At 39.8% G+C, this 27,003-nt stretch overlaps 1 protein-coding gene across 5 annotated transcripts in view; it reads left to right on the plus strand.

Moving 5' to 3' along the window:
• The window catches only part of CARD11 (caspase recruitment domain family member 11), a 116,445-nt gene that overhangs the window by 83,819 nt on the left and 5,623 nt on the right, over positions 1-27,003 (plus strand). For 4 of the 5 annotated variants that reach the window (XM_042798794.1, XM_042798795.1, XM_042798796.1 and 1 more), the window contains 18 exons: positions 7,328-7,540; positions 8,165-8,302; positions 8,919-9,244; positions 10,513-10,692; positions 12,647-12,799; positions 12,893-13,018; positions 13,508-13,705; positions 14,192-14,371; positions 15,404-15,458; positions 16,698-16,813; positions 18,002-18,105; positions 20,826-20,878; positions 21,678-21,810; positions 22,378-22,579; positions 23,404-23,530; positions 24,616-24,856; positions 25,270-25,366; positions 26,423-26,518. In XM_042798794.1, the coding sequence (XP_042654728.1) occupies positions 7,342-7,540; positions 8,165-8,302; positions 8,919-9,244; positions 10,513-10,692; positions 12,647-12,799; positions 12,893-13,018; positions 13,508-13,705; positions 14,192-14,371; positions 15,404-15,458; positions 16,698-16,813; positions 18,002-18,105; positions 20,826-20,878; positions 21,678-21,810; positions 22,378-22,579; positions 23,404-23,530; positions 24,616-24,856; positions 25,270-25,366; positions 26,423-26,518 (2,724 nt within the window). In that variant the 5' untranslated portion in view covers positions 7,328-7,341. The remainder of the gene's footprint in view (positions 1-7,327; positions 7,541-8,164; positions 8,303-8,918; positions 9,245-10,512; positions 10,693-12,646; positions 12,800-12,892; positions 13,019-13,507; positions 13,706-14,191; positions 14,372-15,403; positions 15,459-16,697; positions 16,814-18,001; positions 18,106-20,825; positions 20,879-21,677; positions 21,811-22,377; positions 22,580-23,403; positions 23,531-24,615; positions 24,857-25,269; positions 25,367-26,422; positions 26,519-27,003) is intronic. The other variant, XM_033000349.2, reaches the window with a different exon arrangement.

Here is a 27,003-nt window from a genome sequence, read left to right on the forward strand (position 1 = left end):
ATAAACATATTTGTACTACATGAGCACAGTGATTTCTGTTGTCCTCCTCATCATCATGCGTAACAGGATGGAGGATGCGTAGATTAAAGCATTTATTAAATGTCAGGCTTCCAGCTCTCCACTGTTACTTTGCAAATCCTTCAAAACAGATGCACTAAATTCCTGTGCTAAATTATTTATTTAAATTATTGTGCCATTATCTTGATTTGCCTGCTCAGAACTAACAATATTTTCTAATGTGTCAGGATCTGTGGCAGGGCTTTCCCTATTTATCCCTTCATTTGCTTTACACCCCACATTCCTTCCCTTTGCCTTTAACTAAGGCTTTTCCTGTTCTCGTCTCTGTCTCACTTATGTTCCCCACTTTCATTCTGTTGAGTTCCCCTTTCTCTTTTTCTTTCCTGTTCCCTTTTGTATTTCCTTTTCCCTTGATGTCACCATTTTTCATGCCCAAATATAATTTTTCTCCTCTTCGTTTTTTTTTTTTTTTTTTTCCTCTCCATCTCTCATTGCTTACCTCTCTCATTTCTCATTTACTTTCACATACATTATAATATAATAATGGTAGTGATAACAGTATCTGAAATCTGTGTATCAGGTTCTTAAACGGGAAAATAGAATAACAGCCATCTAATCACCAGTGTAGACATTGCCATCTGAAGGGATGAATCTCTCTTCATTGACCCAAGAGGGAACCTAAGCACCCAGTAGTGGCTAGAAACCAATCTTTAGAGGGCATTCTAAGGTAGAAGTATAAAATAGTGGAATGCAGTTTTGAACAGACCATTTTCCATTCACTAGAGAGGAATTAGATTTCCAAGTTAAACTAGATGTGTAAATCAAATTGGTTGAGATGAATCCACCCTCTAAATTTGCTCCTCTATCAGTAGTGCTTAGACAGTATGTTACTGAGGGAACTAGAGGCATCTTCACTGTATGTAGAAAATAGTGACACACAGAAAAATGACAGTCATCAAAACATCATTTAAACTATTTGTAGAGGAGGATTTTTCCATTTTCTTTGTTTATTATTGGTAATATATGTTCTACAACCAAATCTGATTGGATGTTGCATGTTCAAGGTAGCACAATCTGCTGCCAGTTTGCTATTGAGACAAAATTAGTCATTTCCTTCCTGTGTGATGAGATGATAAGAGCTCTGAAGTTCTAAAGCTGACAGACTTGAGGAAGACGTAGACTTTAGATACTCTCACCAGATGGAGTGCAAAATGGGAAAGCATAGATCTCAGCCTTTATGAAACAGTTCATTACAGGATCCTAATAAGTATTACTGCACTGATTAAGGACTTTTACAACAATATTTCATTGGGCAAAACATTCTTAATGTGTAAATAGTTTTTTCCTCCAGAAAGTGATAGGTATTTTATAGAATTTCTTACGCCATTTCAACAGCAGACAGAAGCTAAATGCAGTAAGTGTGGAATTCAGTGCAAGGATTGTTCAGCTCTTAAGCAATATTATCCTGCAGTATCGAACAACTTGTTTATCTTTGTTGCATACAATGTTTTCTGGTTTAGGTGATACTAAGCAAACCACTGGGTGTACTGACTAACAATACTAATAATGGATCCGTGCTTTACATATGCATTACCCTTTCTTTTTTTTCTGAGATGGAGTTTTTTATGGATCTGCTCTTAGCAGAGTAAATAAAGGCAAAGGAAGAGATAATTAAAGAGTTCCTATAGTATTAATTCTTATGGCCCTCTTCTGTTAGGACACAAATAGTGATTAGAGACAAAACTCTGATTTATTCTGTTGCTTTCTTTTTTTTTTCATAGAGCAGATATACTGAATAAGAGTAACATGAGAGAATTCTTCATTTCTTTTTTTCTCACTTGGTTGTTGAGCTAACAGTTATGAAAATGAGGGCAATTTTCTTTCCTTCTTCTGCTTGTATTAGCAAGAAGAATATGCTTCCAGAGCTCTTTGAACCAGTTAGGGAGTTTGTTTTGGTTATCTCTGTCTCTCTTCTGTTCAGAAAATGGGAGTAGTATTTATGACTATGTCTATCATCTGACTTCACTGAAGATCTAGCTTTACCTCATTGAAGCCTTGCAAGTCTGCTAGTGTTTTGAGGTTTTTCGGTAGGTTGTGTGTAACAGGAAGATTGACTCAATGGAATTGAACAGAATACTTCTGTTTGAAAATAATCCTATTTTGTGTTTAAAGCTTCCTGCTCTTCTATTACTTTGATATGTCCTATTCTATATTTTTCTTTTATGTTTTGTTGAAACTGTGGCATTCAGTAATTTGGTTGAATCTTTGATATAAAGAGTGGGTTCTGATATATACAGAATGGTTCTTTCCATATACAGCCACTGTGACCTAAACTGGAAATACAGCCCAGTCCACTCTACAGTGCTGCTGGCTTCAAAAAGCATTCTAAGGCCTGCAAAATCTGAAGTAATAAAACTGCACTAATAATAAATATTATTCTAGGGCCTTCACATCTTAGTGTTTCCAAGTTCTTTGCAGTCACTAATTAATGAGTCCTACCTTGTCATAAAACTATCTCTTACCAGCTTTGATTTCAGGTGGGGAACTGAGTAGAAAGAATGAATATAAAGTGCAAATTCTTAAAGGTAGATGAAGACACTGTCTCCTCTCCTTTGGGAGTCCAGATTTAGACACCTCTATGAAAAAAAATTGCAAGTATAAGTAAGCAGATTTAGTCTTCTTAATCAATGTTTAAGCCTTTTAAAAGTAGTTTTCAGTACCATTGAGCATCCAGCAGTGCAGCCAGCATGATTGGAAACTGCTGGTATTCAGCATTTCAGAAAGCCAGGAGTGCAGATAGAGCTCTCCTGTCCTTAGGCAAAGGAATATAATTTCCTTATCACACTTTAAACTGTGACTTTCCTCTAAAATTAAAAATAGCTCTCAATCCCTTTGTGGTTTTGTGGTTCTCTGATATTGCAAATCTGCACATAGCTATACAAGCAGCTTTTGAGAAAATCACCCTGTTGTAATACTTTATCATGTGAGGTGCTGTACAAACGAGGGAGAAAGGGTATTGCCCCATCAAATCTAGAGATATGCATAGAAAGAGGATGTAATACAATACCCTCAAAATGTTCAGGATAATTATACAGTTTTAAAGTGCTATTTTCAGCTTCATTTTTGCTTTCAAGTGTGATAAGTTATATGTAATCTTTTCCTGGTTTATATACACATATTTAGTATTTAACATGAACTTCTGTTCTTATTAACTTATAATTTGCACAAACAAGTTGCATGTTGTGGTTTCTTTTTAAATGCTGCCTGTCTGTGAACATCTGTAACAAATGCAGAAGTCCCGAACATTAAAATAGATCACCTCTTCCAAAATAAACTTCCTCCTGCTTCTCAGTATGAGGACAATACCCTTTTTTCATATTTCACAAAGGAGATATCAAGAAATCAGAAAACCTAGCTGAAGCCTACATTTTCAGTCTGTTACATGGTGATTTCTCAGTATCGACAGGCTGACAAGAATTCAGAGGAAGGGGATGCAAATAATTAAATGGCTGAAGGATTAATTTCTGCACCATCATGAAATGAATCACAAAAAATGAAGCTTTAGATGTAACCTGATGATGAGCACTTTATAGAACCCCTGGTTCTGAAGCCTGCAGGTTTTATTCCCTTGATCAGTGGAGAGTGTCACTGATGTATGAGAGTGTGGAGTCTGAGTGAGAACAGAGAACAGCTTTAACTGCAAGGCGATTTGTTCAGTTGAAAAATATAACAAAAAAACAGCAAACACACAGAAAGATTCATTTGTGTGTAACAGCCAAGAGCAGGGTAGTCCCTGAGAGAGAAAAGGAGATGAGGGGAGTAGAGTGCTTCTTTTAATGTAAAAAGGGGTTCTGTCTTTTATTTGTCTACATCTACAGAGATCTTTGAAGTAGATGGGACTAGCTGAGATTATTACTGGATTAAAATCTCCTGCGGTTAAAAGCTGTTTTGTATACTAACTACTGAAAGGAGCAGCAGGAGAGCAATTTTTTAACTGCTGTGGTGATTCTTATTTCTTTTTGGTTAATGTCTGTTGAAGTCAGTCCAAGTCTGTGACTTAACACCTGTGATTTGTAATGGACACCATAGTATTTCTATGACATATCACAACTTCTGAATGTGTTAGGTTACAATTTAAGAGGCATTGGAATCAGAAACTAGATAACAGTAATAAAGATCAGATTAAATACGTGATTACACATTTGAAAATATTTTAAACCTGTCACTCTTAATTTTACAAGTGAAAACAACTTTTCTGCAGTATCATCGCAGAAAGGAAGGACAGAAACAAGGAATAAGGTCTTTTAAATACCTAGAAAATGCATGTGCTGCTGAAAATCCTTTGAAATTAAAGTCACCAATACAATCTTTATTGGTTTTCCACTAAGTTTCAGTTGTTACATCTGTTTTTTGACCAGCACACCAAAATTTTAACCAATCACAAGCATTTTATTTCCTATTCAGCATGATATTAAATACTAAATTAAAGAAATATTTGCTTACTAAGAAGGGTGCTGTCCTTAACAGGAGCTGACCATTGCTGTTATCTCTGGAATAGCTCCACGAGACAGTGGAGTTACTTAGGGGTTCTTCTCTTAGACCACTCTGGCCAAAGAAACACGGCAGAGGCAACACCTCAAGCTCTAGGAAAGAGAGGAGTGCTACCCGTTACGCAGCAGTAATCCCTGAGAGGTGATGAACAGCCCAGTGAGTTAGGAGAGAGCTTAGCTGTGCTGCTGGTCGGGCATTCCCAAGGTGGAAATCTAAAGAAAACAAAAGGAAGATTCTGAAATTCCTACATGGCAGTGATGGACCACTCCACTAAAAGTTGTTTCTGAGGCTTGTTCCTGATAATAGACTGTGTTTAACGGGCATTTGCTACCAGAAATCTCCTTTTAAAATTCTTAGCCACTCAAGCAATATACTTATTACTTTCCCATTAAACATTATGTCCCCAAAATAACAGTATGGATGTATTATGCCCATACACAAGGGGCTATTTGATAAAGGTATTTCTAATGTCAGGTTAAAAAAATGTATTCATGTTGAGAATTACGCTGATGAGTGAACTCTTCTTTGAATCATTTAATGGAGAAATCCCTTACTAATGTCCTGAGGGAACTGCTGACAGTGTGTAATAATTTCTGGTTCAGTGCAGCAGATTACAAGATATCTTGCATTTTCTGAAATTCAGGCAAGTGCTTCTTTTGTACTGTGAGGTCCATCTGTGAGCTTCCTGATACGCTCCCTAAAATTAAAGGGCCTGCAACACACCTTTTTTTTTGAGATGCAATAGATAGCTGTGTAAGATGACTAAGGTACTGTATGACCTTCTGCTTTACTGCTTTCAACTCCCAAAATTTCAGCTTCCCTAATTATGTAGTATTTGTTAATTTCACCTTTGAAATGAAATACAGTTATTTCCAGAATATGTGGTGGAAGTATGAAAACATATGTATACTTCAGATGAACCTATTTCACCTTTAACATTCCTCCCACTGCTATCTACTTTATATAGCTTTTTCTATTGTTTTACTTTTATACTGCTCATTACTGCAGTACCATCTTTACCACACGTAAATACTGGCATTCAGTAAGAATTTCATCCAGCTTGTGAGGAGTTCATAAGACCAGAGAGATTTCCCCATAAGTACAGCCATGTCCCCACAATTCTGGATCCCGTTGAGCAGACCTGCTCTTCCTTGCCCTCTGAGGACTCTTGTCTCTTCGAGCCCATTTAGTAGCAGTTGCTGGAGTAATGAAATCTACATACAGGCAGCAGAGCAAATGCTAAATAAGTGGTTCCAAAGTGGTGAAACTACAAAGAAAATAACTCTGGGTGAGTTTCTGGGGTACAGGAGAAGAACAAAACCCCTGGGAACATCCCCCTAACCTGTCTATAGTATGAGGAATGCATCCAAACTTTTCTCATAGAAATATTGAACCCCAGCATAGGATTTTGGACAATTTGGGAAGGCCTTCAAAAGCATCAAGCAAAGAACATGCATTTTTGTAGGACTACTCTGTATTTCATTGTGATAGAATGCTGACAAACACATTATGTAGCAGATTATCACTTTTGGTTTTAGTTTTCAAAATGAGGAGTTAATAGCCCATGGCTATACAGATTAATAGCTGGTTTTGCCCAGTGATGTTCAGTGTAACACAGGCTGCTTTGTAGTTCCTCAAGTCAGAAGCTGAGGAAATTACAAGTCAATGGAGAGAACTCCTCTGGTCCAGAAAAACCAACATGTTACTTTTGAGGTCTTTAGTTACTGATTACCAACAAAGTCTCATAAAACACAGCTCAAATCTCATGACCTAAGAACTGCACATTCTTCTTATACCATGGTCTCTGCTGGGTAAAATAACTCTTGAAATAGAAGCTTATCTTCCTTGTGCCACCTGGGTCACAAGATCTTGAGAAAGCTACAATGCAAAACTAGATCTTGTTTCAAAGATAAACATTTAGTACAAAATTAAGCGGGAAAAATTTTTAAAAAGTTTCTTTACTCTTAACTTTAGTACAAGTTTTCTCACCTGCCTTGTGACCTTCTCTAATGAGGTGGTTGCAAATTAGGAGTTGGCAGGAAATTGCTTAGCAAGCACTCAGAAATCATGTGATAATATTTGCATGAGTCAAGAACATTTTCAGGCTTTGGTGATACAGTACTCATGCTTATCCACTCATGCAGAGAAAGGCAAGGTCTGAACTCACAGGTACTTGCATTCATGCCCACACATCAGTCGGTCCATACACAGCTGCAGAAGGCAGACATATGTAACTGCTTGCTTATGAATTAATTATTCTTGTGGTGCAGTCATTTACATGTGTTGGCTCGTCACACGTATGCAGGAAAAAATGCAGGTTCAAATCGGAACAGCTGAGAGGAACAAAGGAGGTAAGAATGAAAGCCTTAGGTGCCTGCAGCAAGTATTTGTCTTTGCTCTGAGCTCGGCATGTTCATACCCTTTCTTGCATTGCACCATGTCCTTTACCATTGCTTCTATTATGAAGAGGGATTCTCTGACTTACAGAGACCTTCATGGAGTTAGCCGAGCTACAGATTCATCACTAGAGAGCAATATGCAATAGTTCAGACTCAAGATAGCACTTCTCTGAACTGTCACTTTCCAGATGAGCTGTGGACAGGCTGCACTTCAGTTCAAACAGTTTCAATATAGGGCAAATTCAGCATTAGTCAGAAGTGATTCTAAGCTCATCCTATGTGACATGGAAGCACAAAAAAGTAACAGGATAGAAACTGTCCTGTTTGATGTTCATTTGCCAATTGTTTCCCTTGTTAAGGAGGAGAGCCAGAGATGGATGACTGCCTGGAGACACTGAAAGATGAGGAGGAAGCTTTGTGGGAGAACGTGGAATGCAACCGGCATATGCTGAGCCGCTACATCAATCCAGCCAAACTGACCCCATACTTACGGCAGTGCAAAGTAATCGATGAGCAAGATGAGGATGAGGTGCTTAATTCACTTATGCTGCCCTCCAAAATTAACCGAGCAGGTAATTATTTTGTGGACTGCTATATCTGCATCACTATCTGAACAGTATTATTTTGTGAAGTCTGGAGAGAGCCTGTATCAAATTACAGATTATCAAATGGAAACCCTATATCTAATTTACAGGAGATTTAATGTAAGGGCGGGAATCTGCTGCTGCTATTTTGATAACAATGACTCTTTCCAGTGCTGTGAAGACTGGAGCTCATGGGGTTCATATTCCCATCAAAGCCTTGGCAACTATTTCAGTTAACACAAGCAGCAGCCACTGCCATTCCAAGACTCGGTTTTCAGCTGTCTTGCTGTGCTTCGTGATTTGTCACTGAAGGGTCTGCCATCCTAGCATTTCAGTACTGCCTGGTAAAGGCTACACTGAATAAGGTGCCTTTTGAAATTTCTGTTCCAGAGACTAGTTTGCCTGCACTCCTTCAGAATAATGATCAGCGCAAACATAAAGAATACGTGGCATTACTTTATGAGTTCAGCTGAACTCAATTAATCAGCCAGATCTTCCACAGCACATTGCTGTGGCAGAGACGAACCTTAAGCAGATAGGACTTCAGGGATACAGTACTTGCTTCTGTTGCTCATAGTGCTGATGCTGTTTCTCTCTGTCCTCTGTACTTAGGTCGACTGCTGGACATTCTCCACACCAAAGGCCAAAGGGGCTATGTAGTTTTCTTAGAGAGCCTAGAGTTTTATTACCCTGAACTCTACAAACTGGTAACAGGGAAAGAACCTACACGGAGATTCTCCACTATTGTTGGTGAGTAGAGTCAATCCCAAAGGAACCTGTTGAAATAAGGACTATCTTGAAGACTGGGTTTGATTTTTCAGGCAAGAAATGGAAATAAAAGCTAATTTTGTAGTAGCATTCTGCAGTTTTTCAGTCCCCTTCAATACAAAACTTGCTAGCAAAAGGTAATGTGTAAAGAAAGGAAACATCTCAGTTGTCTGAATGAAGCTGAAGAGCTTCAAATTGAATGATAGTCATTACAGGAAATCTCAAGAGAAGAAACATTGGAACAGTGGACTAAATTACACTGATGACCTACACACGTGCAGCAAATTTGAAGCATTCAGATTAATTGTAATTGTACAGATTCATTTTACAAAGCTTGTGGTATTTCCACAGGCCTGACAGCTCAGCTGAAATAAGACGAATGTAAAGGCTTCATATTCCCTCCAGACAAACTGCATGCATGTATATTGTGATTCTGCTAATAGTGTGCTGTTGCCAGCTAAATATACAAAGATGTATTTGTGCATATTCTGCACCTCTGTATGTATTCTGGGACGTTTGTTTTTTATTCAGTTCTGCTGATCCTACTTAGTATAAAGTTACTTTATTAGATGTTGATAAGCTGTTCAAACATTTTCAGTGGAGGAGGGACATGAAGGCCTTACCCATTTCCTAATGAATGAGATCATTAAGCTTCAGCAGCAAGTAAAGACAAAAGATGTGCAGCGCTGTGAACTCTTGGCTAAGTCTCGCCAGTTGGAGGATGAGCGAAAGCAGCTAAAACTGAACAAGATAGAGCTGCTGACCTTCCAGGAGAGATACAACAAGATGAAGGAGGAAAGGAACAACTACAATGATGAGCTGGTCAAGGTGAAAGATGAGAACTACAATCTGGCCATGAGATATGCCCAGCTGAGTGACGAGAAGAGCATGGCTGTGATAAGAAGCCGAGACCTCCAGTTAGAGGTGAGATAAATGCTCTGGGCTGCTTTAATCAGGAGCAGCAATGGAGGAGGGCAGTGGCATCTGGCAAAATGAGATCTTCTCTGACAGTAGAAAGGTGTAGAGCTCTTATTTGCTCCGCTCATCCAGATGATTAGAGGCATCGCTGTGCAGAAATGCCAACTGCAGTGATATGTATTAATGGCAGATAATGTACATACCTGTAATGGATTAACAGAATATAACATATTTAAAAACAAAGTTTTAGAAACATAACTGTTTGCTAAAAATGTAATTTTAGCTTTTCAGGCTCAATAATATCTTGGGGCAGTTATCCAGGTTTGAACTACAAATGTTGGTGGTTCAAAAAGTCTCACATAGAGCATTGGAACAGCTTGAGGCCATTTAGGAAATACAGATAAATGCTTGAAGTGCCATAAAATTCATGCTTGTGTGTATGTCACAGATGAAATGGAGAAAACAACTACCTATAGTGGATCTGGGCACTGGAGTTTATTTTAGAACCAATGATATCAGACGTTTTATCCCACTTGTTTTTTTCACACAGTCGTTTGCTCTCTCCCCCACCTCGGCGCTGCCTTCTCTCAGGCTCAGCATCCCTTCCCCGCAGGGAGATCGCTGCTGGTGAGGGAAGGTTGGGCAGAAAGTCCCGTCTGCTCACAGTCACCAGTCACAGGTGTTACTGGGCATCCCCTGGCCTTCATCCCCTGGCCTTCATCCCCTCTGATCTCCAGGGTCTTCCTCCACTTTCAACATTTTGACTCCAGCCAGGATAATTATCACTTTCTTCCCAGGCCCTCTTCTGTCTGAAACCACTTTTTCTTTTTGGAAACCTCTCTTTTCTATCCAGAACTTGAAGCCCCTGTTTTTTCCAATCCAGATAGTCTATGTGCAGAAGCATAAAGTGTGGTCAGCCTCCTAAGTGTTAGTTCTGTTTATATCTCTTTATTTATTGAAGGATTGAGGATGTGCCACTTTTTTTTTTTTAGTCCAGAAATTATCAAAATTTACAGTCAGCCCATACCAGCTGTAGCTAGCAAATAGCAGGTGTCTGCCTGAGAGTTCAACAGTTCAGTTGTGGACATTCAACACACAAGCACATACACCCAGTTTGCTGCTTGTTAGCATTCACAGTTTAAGCTGCTTTTTCCACCTATGACAGTACATTTTCACCTGGAAGTGAAAGCTTTTTCAGAGCAGTAACTATCAGAGCTAGGAGTGATTTCTTTCCTTTCCTCATTCTCATTTTTGCTGCTTCTTGGCTGCTCTAGATTGACCAGCTGAAGCATCGCTTGAACAAGGTGGAAGAGGAATGCAAGCTGGAGAGGAACCAGTCTTTGAAACTGAAAAATGATATTGAAAACCGACCCAAAAAGGAACAGGTTCTGGAGCTGGAGCGGGAAAATGAGATGATGAAGACTAAAATCCAGGAGTTACAGTCCATTATTCAGGTATATAATCAGATTGCTACATTTAAAATTCCAACCGCCTCAGCTTACCCCTCCTGCTTACCCAGATGATGGATGAGCAGGCTTCAACTACTCCTTGCCTCCAGGCACCCCCACACTCTCCTCCCATGCTGTCTCACATAGCCCACAGCTCCTCACAGCCTTCCGTGGTGGCTGCTTTTCAGGATCTGAGTGTTTGGGGGAGGCTGTGAGAGTGAGACAGAGAAGCAGGGGGTGGTGACAGCTCCCATGTGTTTTCAGTAAGGGACGGGGAGTTGAGTACATAACAGGGAAACTGGACAAGAGGAGGTGTCATGGTCTCTGCTACCACTGCTCACCTCAAACTCAACACGTACTCTGCTACAATGCTGAGGAATGTTGGGTGAAACTGCTACCTGCAAAGCTACAATAAGCAGAAGTGCAAAGTTTGGAAAAACAGAGGTTGGTTGTATAGGTCCCAGCTGTCTGTAGTACTCATTGTACAAACACATGCATGAGGACTTCAACTAAAAAAAAAATTGTCATCTAATAAATCAAGCTGTACATGAGAGATTGGCTCTTTCAGGGTACAGAGTGCAGCTGTTTAATTGCTGAGCATTCAACTCCGTGTTTTAGCCCTGCTGTGGTTCTTTGTACCAGCCTGTCACTACAAAGCTGTGTTAAATAGCCAGCCCAGAATTTCTGACAGTGGCTCTGTGTACCCTGTTTTAGGCTATTGTCATATCTGTGCCAAAAGATCTTAATGAAGCAGAAGATAATAAAGGTTTCTGTACTTGGGTGGTCACTAATTACCAGAGTGCACTATAGGATGCTGCTGTAACTTGCACAGGGATCTTGACCAAACTTTGTTTGGGCAGATAGGGAAAAGGGATGATATGCAGCAAATTTAGCACTGTGTTACTTTGTGAAGAGCTTAGCCAAATATTAGGATATATGTGGGAGTGTTTAGCACCTTGCTGGAAAAGGCTTGTGGCATTTTAAAATAACACTTAAAAAATTATCAATATCATGCATTTCAGAAATGGATGTAGCCTCTAGCAGTGCCTAATGATTCTTAGTTCTAACACAAATCCAATTCAAGGGTTGAAAAAGGGTGTAGTATAGAAGGTTCTGGGAGATCTGGTCCATGTAGAACCTCTTATATTAATTAAAATAGTCTTATAGCACCTAAAGAAACAGAGAAATAATGAAATAGCTAAAAACAGGATTGAAATTCTCCCAAGTGAAAGTATAAATAAACAAAAGGCAGTTTGTTTTAGAAATACTTAGGTATTCTTAGAAACATTGGGTAACCAAAATGTCATTGAAATCTCCAACTTAGTCTAGGTATCTTAAAAATAAATATTCATATTACTTGCTTGCATTTTATGCCTTTTTCATCTTCCATTTATGGTTAATTTTGGATGGCAATTTATTTGTTGGAACCTGCTCTGGTAATCTTGTTAATTTTAAATCTGAAAGAAAAAATATTGCTGGACATGACAGAAAATGAAGCAGTGGTACAAGCTACTCCAGGCACGTTTAATATTCTCTGAGCACAGCCCTGCAAAGCCTATGCATGCTTTAAAAATTCTCCTGAATGTTTTCTTAGGCCCTGCTCTTTGGCAAAGGGTGGTTTTTTGTGCTTAGTGAGAGCTGATTAATAGAGAAGTGTTTTGAATGCAGGTCTTGGAGTGAAGAATTGTCACTGCATCCAAAATGGATCAAATTATAGCCAGTACAATAAAACAGTAAAACAGTTCCTTCATCAGACTATTCTGACAGCAAGACAGCCCTTATTCATCTTTCCTGACACTATTTTAAAATATGAACGAATGTCCATCTCTTATCCTGCCTTCCATGCAATACCATATTCATTTTCTGTTCCTCTTGCTTGTTACTGTCTTTGTTACTTTTCTCCCTGCAATACTATTTTCTCTTTCCCTGGCCTGTCTCTTTTAAAAACATCTTTCCTCAGGCTGACAAGAGGAGTTTGCCAGATTCAGACAAAGCCATTTTGGATATTTTGGAACATGACCGTAAGGAAGCACTAGAAGATCGTCATGAGTTGGTCAACAAGATCTTTAATCTCCAAGAGGAGATTCGCCATGTGGAGGACTTGAGAGACAAGGTGAGAAATGGAAGGATGGAAAGATGGAATATCTCGGGCTAGTGCCCAAAAGACCTCTGAGAGCAGTGGTGGTTAACAGTGTGTCATTTCCAGTATCTTGAAGAGAAAGAAGATTTGGAGTTAAAGTGTTCAACACTAGGAAAAGACTGTGAGATGTACAAGCACCGCATGAACACTGTGATGATACAGCTAGAAGAGGTGGAAAAGGAGCGAGACCAGGTATCTAACAGTTAAAGTGGGGAAAATTAGTAGCAAAAGCCTGTATCTCATATGTGTCACTTTGGAGAATTGTGGGTAATTGGACCCAAAATGCCATTAAAAAATAAACAGTTACAAGAAATTGCTACTTGTTGGAATTTGCATTACAGTAATTAAACATAGGATAATATTGGGTTGTTTCCACAGTGTAGCATCTGGCAGGCAGGACCAAGATCTTAACAGCTACTGCAGGCTTTTTATTAGTGTGAAGCCATCCAGTTTGCACTCTGGAGCATTTTGCCACCAACCAAGAGGGAGCTGGAAATGAACCACCCTCATTATTGTAATTTTTAATGGTACTACTGTGGCACATCCTGGCCCTAACTGCTGTGTTAACTGGTGAATGGTTACCAGTTCTGAAGTCCCCATTCCAAACACCTTACAAACAAAACCAGCGGAAGAAGGTGACTGATGCCCAGATGCAAAAGATGTTTCTTTTCTCCACTGCAGGCATTCCGCTCGCGTGATGAGGCTCAGACACAGTATTCACATTGTCTGATAGAAAAAGATAAATACAGGAAACAGATTCGAGAGCTGGAGGAGAGAAATGATGAACTCCGAATTGAGGTGGTTCGGAAAGAAGCCTGCATTGTTAACCTGGAGTGCAAACTCCGACGGCTCTCTAAGGACAATAACTTTCATGACCAGGTAGGACTGAGGAAGACAGACATGAGTTCTTTTTTTAAGACTTGCTTTTAAAAACATTTTGGTGTGGAAGGGAGAGGGGACTTTTAGTTCACTCCATGAATTAACTGAAAAAAAAACCCAACCCTTCCTTCTACTAAATGTCAGTGTTGTGAGTTCTTCAGTACCGTGGGATTCAGGTTGTCTATGTCATGCACATAGCTTCTCAAAGGCTAGCATTCCACAACTAGATTTTAAATGGAAGGGAAAGAAATGCAGAAAGACAATTAATTTCTACACTGTGGTAGAAACTACAGATACTTTTGAGGAACATGCCCCAGTGAAATCCCCACAAATGTCAATCTAAATTACTGATTTGAGTCCGAAGCCACATTCTATGTGAGCTTCTGAAGCACTGGAGTCACAGAAAGTTCAATCAGATTACTCTAAAGGGAGGTCATGAGGAGTTCTACCAAACTGGTCTCAGAAGTGTTTCCTTCTGATCTTCAGAGTTTGCCACGGAATCTACCCATTACCATTATCTCGCAAACCTTTGGAACTCCTAGCCCAAAAGCCAATGGTCAGGAAGCAGATGACTCCTCCACTTCTGAAGAGTCTCCAGAAGACAACAAATTCTTCTTGCCTGATCAAGCTCGACTCAAGAGACGAGTGAATCTAAAGGGAATCCAGGTGTGTCTTTAATATGAGACTGGAATCATATAGTACAGGGATTGTTAGAACTAAGAGACATAATACATGTTGCAGTCATGACTCTGAAAGTGCCGTGCTGTGAAGATAAGAATAGATTTGTATATGATAGTGACCTGTCAGATTTTGCCCTGTGGTGGTTTGCATCTTGAGGAGCAAATATAATCAGGCTTCATAGACCATTTTTTGCCGTTTCTCCCCGTTTTGTGTATTCTCCTTGCTTCTGCTGTTCATTCACATTCTTGGAGCGTTGTCAATAAATTGATTCTTTGCCTCCTTAACAGTAGTGAAAAAAAATGGCATAATGCCCAAAGTCCAGCACACAAGTGACTGAAGGTGGAAAACGAAGCAGTGGTTGAAAAGCTCACTTCAGCTGGAAGGAATAATAGAAAGAAATGGACACAATCTAGAGCAAAATTAACTACCTAATTTAGAATTAAATTATGGCAATTTCCTCTCACTTAAGAGTAAGGGGTAGCATGAGTTAGGTCCATGATTTCCCCAACTAGCTGCATTCATACAGCTATTATTTGATGCTATATTCATGAATTGTGAAAAATACACAATCTAAATTTCGGGGGTTTGAGCTTCTCTTTCCTTTCATCTACATTTGAATTCTCCCTGCCCTTCATAACCTTTCTGAGCTCTGACTGTCATTATTACTTATGGCAATAGAGCTGCATTTTTTACACTACACACTCCAAAAGGATGCCTGTTGTATTAACAGCTGCCTGAAACCAGTCCCAAGGCACCCACTTCACCTTTTGTCTCTTTGTTCCCTCAGCAGAATCTGAAAATTGCAGTGCATTTGGGCCAGACTTTTAATAGTTAGCTAACTCTTGTTCACTGCAGTGCCATTTAGATACCTAAATATCTTCTAAATGTTGGGTCCTGTTGTTTAAAGGAGGACAAATACATTGCAGTGTAACAGTGGAAAAAGGGATGAAAATATCTGGTTTACACTGTGTCGCAAATATTCTGCATTTGTGCTGATTTTTGTCCTCTTTCTTTTAGATAAATCCAAGAGCTAAATCCCCTGTGAGCATGAACAAAACATCAGAATTTCAAGGTCAGAAAGAGCACCCATGTTCTTATTCCTTTTCTGTTGCTTTGTCTCATTCACTTAATCTCTTTAAGTTGTTTTAACAAATATGCCAACCAGGGAAATTCTTAACTAAGTCCAAGTCAGTAAAATAGACAGTTTCTCTCATAGTTAACAATGTCATAATTTAAAGTAGTTAAGTGTTCTATCTGAATGTCCTATCCATCCAAAGATATCTCCACAGACACACAACATGGCATCCCATAACTTCCCTAAATTTTCTGTTTACTTAATTTTCCTTTTAGTTTACAAAAATTTTGAAGTCATTGGTGTGTAACACCTGTACTAAAAGTCATTATATTCTCTTTTTGCTGTTGGAAAAATCCTTCAAGCTGAAATCTAGTGTTCGCCTAATGAGTTCCTTTGTCCTTCAGCAGAAGGGAATTAATTTTAAATCTAAAGCATTGCAAAGGTTGGGGGGAAGGGGGTTGACCCACCCATCAGCCAGCTGCAAAGTTACCAAGTTCATTGCTGTATGCTCATGTTTGAGCTACTCCTAATTCCTCTTATCTATGTAACACTTCTCAAATCAAACACCATCTCAGGCAGCACTTCCTTTATATGTTATGTGTGGCAGTGTGCTCACTCTAGTACAAAATATGGTGGGAAACATGGTTCCTGCTGCAAGATATTGCATGTTAAACTGTATGTTTGGTATCAGGTAATGTGCAGCATTAGTACAAATTAGAGATGTTGAGGAAGGGAAGGAGTCCACAAAGACATTCACACTGTGCTACCTGGGGCTGCTGAGGGATCTCAAGCGTCTTGATCCCTGTTGTAAATTTTTTGTTGTAAAAAAGGTGTAATTCAGTGATCCAACCTTATTGCAGACTACCAGATAAAGGTGATGAAATTAAAACATAAATTAATAAAACAATCCTCCTTTAATTTGTCAAATAGTATTCGTAGATCTAATAAAAATGTACAGGATGGAGTTGAAAGAAGATGCTGTCAAGAGGCTGTCCAGAGTGGCATGCATTTCTGTACTTGGTCAGGAAGCTGATGGAGAAGGAAAGGGAGCCGGAGCTGCAGGGCACAGAGCGCTTCCTGGAGCCTCTGTCCGGTACAGGGTAGGGGAAACAAGATAAGATGAAGTGGGAAGATAACCTAAGTGTTACTTGAAATCTGTGAAAGATTCTGTATTGAAAGTGATCTAACATGATTTCCTCTGGTGTCTGTATTTTTCTCTGTCACCTGTGAGTGCAGCAGCCAGAGCACAGGATGAAGATGGGGCTGACGCCAGCAATGGCCGCACAGACACAAGTTCCTCTAATTCTGTTTCCATCAGTAACTCCATCAGCAGCTGTGAAGTCAGCAAGATTGTAAGAAGCCTCCAGATGTCCCTTGCCTGTCCACAACCATCTCTCCTAATGTGGTTCAGAGCTTTCACAACCCAGTATTAGCACTTCACTAGCATCCCAGCTGTGATTGCATTCAAGGCCTTGTCGGAGGCTCCCTTAATCCTTTTACCAGCATTTTGTTAGAACCATGTTATTAGCCATTTACAAAATCACAGAATTGGTTTATGTTTATTTAAAGATATTTCAAAGGTATTTATGACCTCTTGCTGTCTCCGTATGCCATTTCACATTTACTGTTAGAAGGAAGAGATTTTCTTTAAAAGCTGCTTTGTAATTTATTTAAGAAAATTTTTTTTTGGGGGGGGTGAGTTCTCTAATGCTTTTCCTATATATAAGTAATGGTGAGTGAGAAAAGGGGTGCAGATCACAGTTGGAAATTTCTGCATACCATAGCCAAACCGTTTCTTCTCTGCTTTCTGTATCCCCATAATCTCCCAAGGTAGATATTCCATTATACATATGTGAGCACTGACACAGCAGGACAAGCAGACAGAGAGAGTGCTCTTGCAGAGTGTTAATAACAAAGAACAAAATATCTTTCTAGAACACTGTGAAAAATTCTGCCCCCAGAAAATTAAAATTATACCCAAGAATAGCCAGGAAAGAACTCCCTGCCACTCATAATAAGCTTAGCTGGGTTAGGAATATTCTTTGGAATATCTGTTGGCTATTCAGATGACTTAGACTATCTTCCCTCCAGTACAGTTCAGAGTTTAGTTTCCAGTATACTAGATTAATAATTTAATGTATGGAGATTGGTATTTTTCTTCCTCATTCCTACTGCTTCTATATGTAAGTACGCATACAGTCTGCTTTTCATCCTCTTCCTCCTATATGTCAGCTGTACAACACATATGCCACACATCAAGGGTAAAGTTAAAATTGTTTGGTAAATCAGCCAGTCATGTGATCACAGAAAAAGGTACTGTGCCAGCACACAAGCTGTGCCTATTGCTAAAGTACTGGAATATATGAATATGAATGTTGCATGTAGCATTCTGTGTGTCTAGAATCAATTTTTCTTACTGTTGTGTGTGCTGCACAGTGCAGAGTACCACTGGCAGGCTAGCAAGCTAATGCTTCTGTAAGTTAGAAATGATAGCATAGGTAAGACAGATAACCTGTCTGTCACTTTTTTTTTTAAAAAAGCAAACCCTGAGAAATCGCAATGACAGCATCATGTCTACCACTCCTGAGCCTCCAGGAAATGATTCAATAGTCCGACGCTGCAAAGAGGATGCCCCTCACTGCAGGTATGTGGCCACGCTGCTGAAATACGCCTGGAACCTGTTGTGATAAGGAGGAGGTAAAAAGGACCATAGATGTCCTTGTGTGTGTCTCTAGTTTGGAGAGCTTCTGTTAGGCACCAGGACTAGCTTGCTAAACTTCTCAAGGCTGCAGTCCTTCATCCTTCATTTTGTCCAAAACACTCAGAAGTCTCTGATAGTTCAGCTGGGATGAAGACACAGTGATACCACTGCAGCACTGACTTTTTTGATGTACATAATAAGAAACACTACTGAAATTACTAGTCACCAATGCTATTGGAGAATGTGCTCTACCTCTGCAGACTGATATGGCTTCACTTTTTGCTTCTCAGCTCCATGCTGCCTGTGTCAGTGTCCCTGTCCTTTCCCCTTCTCTCAAAGCCCTTCCTTCTCCTTAGTAAACTGTCAAAATAGAGCAGAGCTGCTTGAATGTCTGTGAGGGACGGTGGGGAAAAGTGGAGGAGGGAGGTGGTTTTGTTGGTCTTGGGGCTCTATATCTCAGCACAGGGAGATGCATTGCCCTCTGCTTCACCTTCTGCTGCAGCTTCCACTTCTGTCTGGTCATGGCCCTGTGGACTTCCCCTGCGAGTCAAATTGGATCAGCTGGGAAATGGGAAGTAGTGGCAGGAAGGAGAGAGACCTTGCCTGCCTCACAGTCCCCTAAATGGCACCGACCCCTTTTCTAAAAGGTTTATAGCAATGCAGTACTTGGACATACTGGTGTTGGTGTCAATAGCATCAGTGCTTGTATCAGAAATATCAGAAGATACAAATACATTCCCTAAAGGTCCCAAGCAGAAGAAGAAAAGAACAAAGCCCAAGCAAAACAATTTAGAAGAAAGCAGTATATGTGGAGGGTTTAGATCTTTATTAGATCTATTTTTTAGATCTAATCTTTATTAGAACATTATTTATATTTTTTTATGCTTTTCAAAACAAACTAATCTTTGGCAGACTGCCACTTTTGCCTCTCTTTCTCTGTGCAAGGTTTTGGAAGACAGCTTTCCCTTGAGGGCACCCTCAGCTAGTTCCCCTACATCATTTTCTAGGCTGCTGAGGATTTAGGCAGAGTTTATTCTAGTCGCCCTTAGCTTCTCCTATATTGTCCCCCCTTTCTAAAGTGTGTTGTGTTGATTCAAGGTGGAGAAAAAGGCTTGTTTTATTAATGATTTGAATGTCTCATGTTTCAAGTGCTTAACTTAAAAGCCTTTGACATGTCTGAACATTTAAATATTTGCAGTATTTTACAGAATGCAGTAAAGATTACATGGATATTATTCATCTCGTGGAGTTATTTCTCTACAGCTCTGACTATATTCTGTTCCATATGTTAAGACACAGGAAGACTGAGCTGTACTGAAATCTGAAAATTTCCCTTATGTTAGATACTCCTTCCCACTGGCATGTGGAAGGAAAAGGTACCCTGGAGCAAGGTCTGAATGTGGCCTTACTTTGTTGAGCTAATAATCACTAAAGTCAAGTATTTTAAGAGCGTGCCTAAAAGTTCACTGTAGTTTATAACTTTATAATTAGCCAGCTAAGGTTTTTTAACTTGTTTGTGAACATAATCCAAAATAATTGCTATTTGCATGCCAAGTTGCAGGTTTCACAGTTCATCTGATCTTGATTTGTGTGAAAAAAAAAGTGAGATCATAATTTTAAGGTAGGGAAAGGTATATTATTTCATAGCCTACTCGTGGTATAAAAATAGTTGATTCTCCCCAGCCTGGCTGCAAAGATTCACCCTTCACCTGAAGCCAAATGTGAGGAATAGCAGCTCCACAGGAGACCTGCAAATCTTTCTGAATGGGAAAAACAACAAGCTGTTATTTAAACAGCTTTGCAACCAAAGGACATGCTTTAATGAAGTCCTTCTAGTGAGGCAAACAGATCACTCACTTGGCTGGACATCCCCAATATCCCTTTAAGAAAAAAATTTTGCTGAATTTTAACTGTTTGTTTTTAAGGACAACCAATCTAGTCACCCTTAATAGGAAGAGTTGTGTCATTGGGAGCTGGACTGGGACCAGAGCTGTGGCATACGTTTCTGTGCAAAAGCTTGGTACATCTTGCCATTCTGTTACTGTAGGTATCTGAGTAACCATGCGAGGTACCATTAAGCTGTTATAAAATGCTTCAAGTACTTTAAATCAAGCAGGTAAATTACTCCTTTACTGCTGCACCTCAGTCACTTCCCTTGCATTCACTCTGTCCATCAGTGAGCTTCTGACATTTTTGATCTATCATGGAAAGAACCCCAAGCTGCACTATATATACAGCAAACATTATGCAACCATTTATCTCAGTGCTGAAGCAGGTGTGGTGTATGTCACATGTATGAGACCATCAGTCAGTAGCTTCCCTTTGTCTTCAGCAAACTCTTAATTTCCTCACTCCTGTTAGCGGTTCTTCTTTCTGAACCTTCTCGCTGCTTCACATGCTTCCCATGTTGGCTGACACATACTGTCTTCCTGACATCTTCCTACATCTTCCCTGGGACCACAAGTATGTTACTTGCTTATTTTTTTGCAGCTGTGACACTGTCTGATGCAACACCTCCAACATCTTTCTTTTTCACAGAAAATGTTCCTCCTTCAGAACTTAATGAAATCTGCTGAAGTTGGAAATCTGCTGAAAGCTGCAAAGTGAATACCTTTCTCTCTCTCACTCTCTTCCATTGTCTCATGCTTTGTTTTTAATTCCAGCCTGGTTGAAGAGGACAATGACAGCTTTGGATATGATGCTTTGGAGTTAGATGGTAAGCAAGAGAATGTCATGTATATAGTTTAATTATGTGAACAGTTCACCAGCTACAAATACTGTCAAATAATCAACTCCTGGTCTAAATAAAATGGGACACATAGTCTGAGAAAAAATCAAGTCACTTCATCATAACAAGAAAACAAAGGGTCAACTAGTGGTGAGAATAAGAAAACAGTTATTCCTGAAGAACTAAGTGGGAGAAGGATTAGACTAAATGAATAGATGGAGGGTACTAGGCTGAGGTTTGAAGCTTGATAGGAAGACCTCCAGCTTTAAAATGGGAAAGCATCAAATTGAGAGGGGAAAGAGTAAAGAAGACAGAACCAGACGCTTCTCAGTGCTACCCAATGAAAGGAGAGGAGGCAGTGGGCACAAACTAAAGAACAAGCAATTCCATTTAAACGAAAAAAAAAAAGCTTTTTTACTGTGAAGGTGGTCAAACACTGGAACAGGGTTGTCCAGAGAGGTTGACTAATCTCCATCCTTGGAGATAATCAAAACTCAACTGGTCAGATCCTCAGCAATCTCCTCTAGCTGGCCCTACTTTGGGCAGGGGGTTTGACTAGACAGTCTCTAGAGGTCCCTTCCAACTTGCTGTTCTGTGAGAGTGATCAGGTAGTAGTGCCAGTAAGCAAGACTGGCATTGCTTGCCATGGCCTGTGGACGTGAATCATGCCTCTGCATCAGGAATATCCTCCTTCAGCTTTGGCTGGGGTCAATCAAACATTAATTTTTCCTTTTTCATCTTTGTCATTCTATCTAGGACTCATTTTCATTCTTGTTACTCTTTTCAGATGACAGTCATGACAGGCAGTCACATGGAGCTCCTTCAGTGCACTCTTCCTCTTCTTCTCATCAGTCAGAAGGCCTGGATGCCTATGAGCTTGAGCATGTCAACTCCATATTTAGAAAGTTCTCTCTGGAAAGGTATTTGAGATGCCAGCTTAGAGACTGAGAAGAAAGGCTACTATGGTAGAAATCCTCCATTTATCTATTAGTAGTTGAAGATATAAAGGCAGGAATATGATGTCACAAATTGTTATTTGACACAAATATCTCATGATACTATGCTCAGTCTAATTCTTCATGTTGGCAGCGGTATCACATGTTATTTTGGAGCCCTTTCATATCCTGTGTTTACCAATGACCAATGAAGGTCATCCTAAAATTTCAAAAACTTCAGGGCAGACAAAATGTTCTAGAGGCTTGAATTTACCCTTGTGATCTTGTTATCTCACTGCCACAGGTTGCTAGGTGAGGTACGATTACACATCTGAGTTATTCAGTCGTGTCAGAGCACTCAAAGCTATCCAGATGCTCTTCTCCAGAACTTACGCAGTAATGAGAAGGATTTCTTTTAGAGTCCATAGATCCTAGTGCTAGATAACACTAAAGGTTTATTTATATGTGTCTCATTTATCATGCATGCATTTAACTCTGAAGTGGTGGCTAAAATCTGAGGTAACTAACTGTTACTTCTTTTCATGAACACAGACCTTTTCGTCCCTCTGTCACATCTGTTGGTCGCATTAGAAACTCCTGCCATACTATCCAGCGTGTAATACTGAATGGAGACAACCTCAATTCAGAAATCACTCTGGTTGGGGGTAATGATAAAGGGAGCTTTATTAGCTCTGTCAAGACAGGATCACTTGCAGAGAAAGCAGGCCTTCGGGAGGGACATCAAATCCTACTGGTGAGAATAAAATAATCAACAGTGTTGGATGTCTGTTCACGTACATGCGTGCACGCTCACCACAATATTTTCCTTTGTTTCTTCTTTCATCTTGTAATAATGACAAAGCATATGACTTGTGCAGAAGAAAATCTGCTATCGACTATGAAAATATGGGAGAATAGTATTTATGGTCATCCAACACACGCACACACTTTTGCACTTTACAGTAGCTCTGTGTGGAAGAGATCAGAGCACCTGATGCTATATTGTATAGTACAGCCCCTTTGAAAAGACTAGAATGGGATTTGCTCTCAACTTCCCAGTACTTTCCTGCCTACTTAGCTTAGCATGGTGACTCCTAAACCACTCTTTAGAGTGGCCTGTCTTGGGACTGGACATTCATGAACAGAAATGGATATAGCTGCAATGTGAAGAGGAAGAAGGGCTGCACAGCTGCATAGCTGTCCCTGGCATCACGTAAGCAGGCGTTCAGTGGTGTTTCTGCTAAGTGGCTCTTTGCTTAGTTTTCTCTCCATTGCCAATGTTCCCAAACCTTTTTCATATTAAAATGCGTTCAAGGGGGAAAAAAACCCCCACAACTTATATTCCTGCACTACTTACTACTGGAAAGCCTGGGATTGCTAAAGAGCTGCAGTTCTGTTGACTGCTAGCATTCCTAATTTGAGAGAAAATAAATGAAATAATTAAAATGCAATCTGCATCCTGATAGCAAAGTATCCTCATTGTTTAATCAGAAAAAGATTATGCTGCTGAAAAAAAAATGGTGTAATTGTCCGAGAGATTGAACCCGTACTGGAGAGTAATATTTCTTTCATATCTAGTTGGAGGGCTGCATCAGAGGGGAAAATCAGAGTGTTCCCTTGGATACGTGCACAAAGGAAGAAGTTCACTGGACAATTCAGAGGTGCAGTGGTCCAGTAACACTCCAGTATAAATCAAATCATGAAGGTAAGACCAAAATTATTTCTCATCTCAGATAGTCCCAGGTCTATTTTACTAACTTATCTGGATGAGAACAACAGAACCAGAATATCCTTTGTATTGGTATAAATCTGAAGCATGCCCACTGGTGTTAATTATAGCTACTCTGTATAACTGCTCCAGCTTTTAGCTTTGTGACTGAGAACAAAAAAAAGTCCATATGCTTGTCACTACAGGACTCTGAAGAATTTACATGGTGGGCCAATAATGACATGACTCACAAAACACATTCAAGCTTATTTTTATGTACGGTTTCTGTAATACAATGGTGAACTGAAGTCGATTTAGCGTTTACCTGATGGATTTGACCTGTTTATTGCCTTTGTGGCTTTATCTTATCTTTAACAGCTGGAGTTCATATGGGGTGAATGGAATTTGATTTTAGTGTTCATGGCCTGTAATGATAATTTCAGGTTATGGGTCAAAAATTACATTCTAAAATCCATTTTTTACTGGTGTATATAAATATATGGGTTTTTTTTAAAATGCCGGTTAGAGAATTTCAGCTGCATAGATCACACTGGAAGTGATGTCTTTGATTTTCTTTGATATTTTCAAAGGTAAGAAAGACTATTGCAGTTTTCTTTGAGCACCACTTAACTGCAGATAAAGCATGTTATAGATTGTGGGAGTGCCAATTAGAGCTAATAATAAAGGGAATAGCTTGTCATTAAAATTGGTGGCAGAACTCAAGCTGTACTTACAGGATAGAGCTATAAGTGTGTCTGCATCTTTGCTGAGAAGTTCTGTTTCACAGGTCATGTGTGGAGTACTGAAAAAGGAGTTACCTAAAAGTATATAATTATAATGAGAATATTCTCACTGATTGTGATACCAGCAGCATGAGCTGGTTCTGAATCAATGTCCCATTGATGTCTGTAAGGTGTGGCTTGTTGTAACTAGTGTAACTAGCGCTCTGGAAGTATAAACCCTCTCTCGGAGGAGCCTCAGAAGTTTGTGCTGTGTGCTTCTCCCAGAGGATGCCCAGGAATGCAGAGTCCTGAGGTCTGACCAGTAGCAATCGTGCTTCCCCCCTTCCTTCGCTGCTGCAGGGTACCGGAAACTGCTGGCAGAACTGGAGGAAGGGCTGATCACATCGGGGGACTCGTTTCATATCCGTTTGAATCTGAACATCTCCAGCCAGCTGGACTGCTGTTCCCTGTCAGTGAAGTGCGATGAGATTGTTCATATTCTTGACACCATGCACCAGGGGCGGTGTGAGTGGCTGTGTGCCAGAGTTGATCCGTTCACCGACAGGGACCTGGAAATGGGGACCATTCCCAGCTACAGCCGGTGAGCGTAATGCTGAGTGACCACGACTGAGAGCAGAGATTCTGTAAACAGGGAAATTAATAACTGCTGTAAGGAAAGAGGTATATGTCTTAATTTCTGAGATGAGGCCTGGTGATGTTAAACTCTAATATGAGCTGTAAAGCTTTAGAAAGGAGACTCCAGATGTTACCTGAAAGAATAATGTGGGTTTCTCAAAAAGTGTCAGGGGAAAATACGCCATGGAGATTCTTTAATCCTTAACTGCACTGCAGTCCTGCTCATTATTTTGTTCCTGCTTTTGCTGTGTGGTTCAGTCAGTCCTCACTGCTATTTCTATTTAATCTTTCCTGCAGGCACAGACCCATTGCAATCCAGCTGTCTTCTGAGTGGTTTCAAAGATACCTTGATCTATGTGATTCCATCCTTTCTTTCAGAGCCCAGCAACTTCTTTTGGTGAAGCTGCAGCGGTTGATGCACAGAGGAAGCAAAGATGAGACGGAAAGCTCATATAATACCCTTCGGGCACTCCGGGTAAGTATCTACAAACAGGGTCTTTTTAACACCTGATAGTGCACCGCTACTTGTTGTTCATTATGTTAATTTTACAGAAAGTCCTGTATACGCTCTGTGTAGGTTTTGATTGTGCCATGCAATGGGCACCTTACGTTTGCTTTAAATAATATTGTCCCTGGCAATGGATCTAGTTTTGGCACACTATTAACCCTTCCATCTATGAGGGAGTGCACTTGAAAAGTCTAATATCTGTTATATGTCTTAATCCTTTTCATTCTTCTCTGCCTGTAAGCCTCTAATGTATCTTCATATCCACATAAGGAAGAAGCTGTGTCCTTGGAGTTAATAATCAGAATTATTTCTCTCCTACCTTGAACAAGAATCTAATCCACAGAGCTGTCATTGTCCCATATTAGAAAGACCTGTCTCTTCCAACTTGTATGCTATGGAGAGAAGTGGGATTATCAGGTCTTCACACACAACAGCCCTGCCGATTTCTCCTTTTCCTTCAATTAAAGTAATTTGATTTTTCTTTCTTTAGACTCAAGAATTCCGTCTTTACATAATTAAAAGCTAACTTCCTGGTGTATTAGTTGCCATAAGTTATTTTTAGAGCTTGGGAGACATATATGTTTCTAACATTTGCAGAGACACTGTAGTCAGTGGTTGTATTTGATTTCAATCAGGGTTAAGTGTCACGCATTCCTTCTGTACTGCAGTCTCCACTGATCAAAGGGACAGAGATCACTGGCAGAGATGTTAGTGAAAGCAAAAGCTTTGCATGCTATTTCTTGATGCAGAAATTGCCTCTTTCATAAGCTGTGGAGAGCAGTGTCCTGTGAAGAAAGGAATGTGAAGAACAGTAACAGTAGCGGTGTTTCTCAGCGTAGGCCATGCTATGACTACAGTTTGCTTAGAACGTTGTACTTGGGGTAGATATCAATTAATCACTATCCCTTTTATTGGAAATATAAAATACCTGCTTTTGCTTGTTCTGTTTCTTGAATACTATGATTTAAAAAAAAAAAAAAAAAGAGGGAGGGAAAGAAAAATTCCTATGTTCTTTTTTACTAGAATACATTGCAGCCAGAGGAGCCTCACCCACAGAATGACCCAAAGGCCAGCCCTCGCCTATCCAGAGCAAGCTTTCTTTTAGGCCAAATATTACAGGTAATAAAGTTCAAATCCTCAATGCAGTGTCTGAAATAGTGGATTTGAACAGCAGGTTTTCTCAGGCTATCCTAATTTCCCCAGAAACCCCACCTCAGGTATAGAGGTTGTATCAGGATTTATTCCCATCAAAAAGAGATTTAATACATAAAAAAGATGAAAGGGTTGTGTTTTCTAACTGCTCTTGTAGTGTGGAGTGTTTATTTTTTTAAGTGCAGGCCTTCCATTACTGATGTAGCTTGATGAATCAAACATGTCTGCCATGAGGCTGAAATGTTTTGCTTGAACCATAAGAACAAATCCATTGGGCTTGACCAAATCCCCAAGTCTCCGAGAGATAAGGTTCCATCAGAAAATAGTCCTTTAATTGTAGGTCAGTGACTCTGAGAATGACAGAGACTGTGTGAGTGAAAGATAAAGTCTTGAGAAGGAAGATGGTTGTGAAGGTCAGCAAATACACAGGAGGAGGAATTAATATTTGGATA

Source organism: Tyto alba, unplaced genomic scaffold, assembly GCF_018691265.1.
Source record: "Tyto alba isolate M040663 unplaced genomic scaffold, T.alba_DEE_v4.0 Super-Scaffold_28, whole genome shotgun sequence".
Lineage (NCBI taxonomy): Eukaryota > Metazoa > Chordata > Aves > Strigiformes > Tytonidae > Tyto > Tyto alba.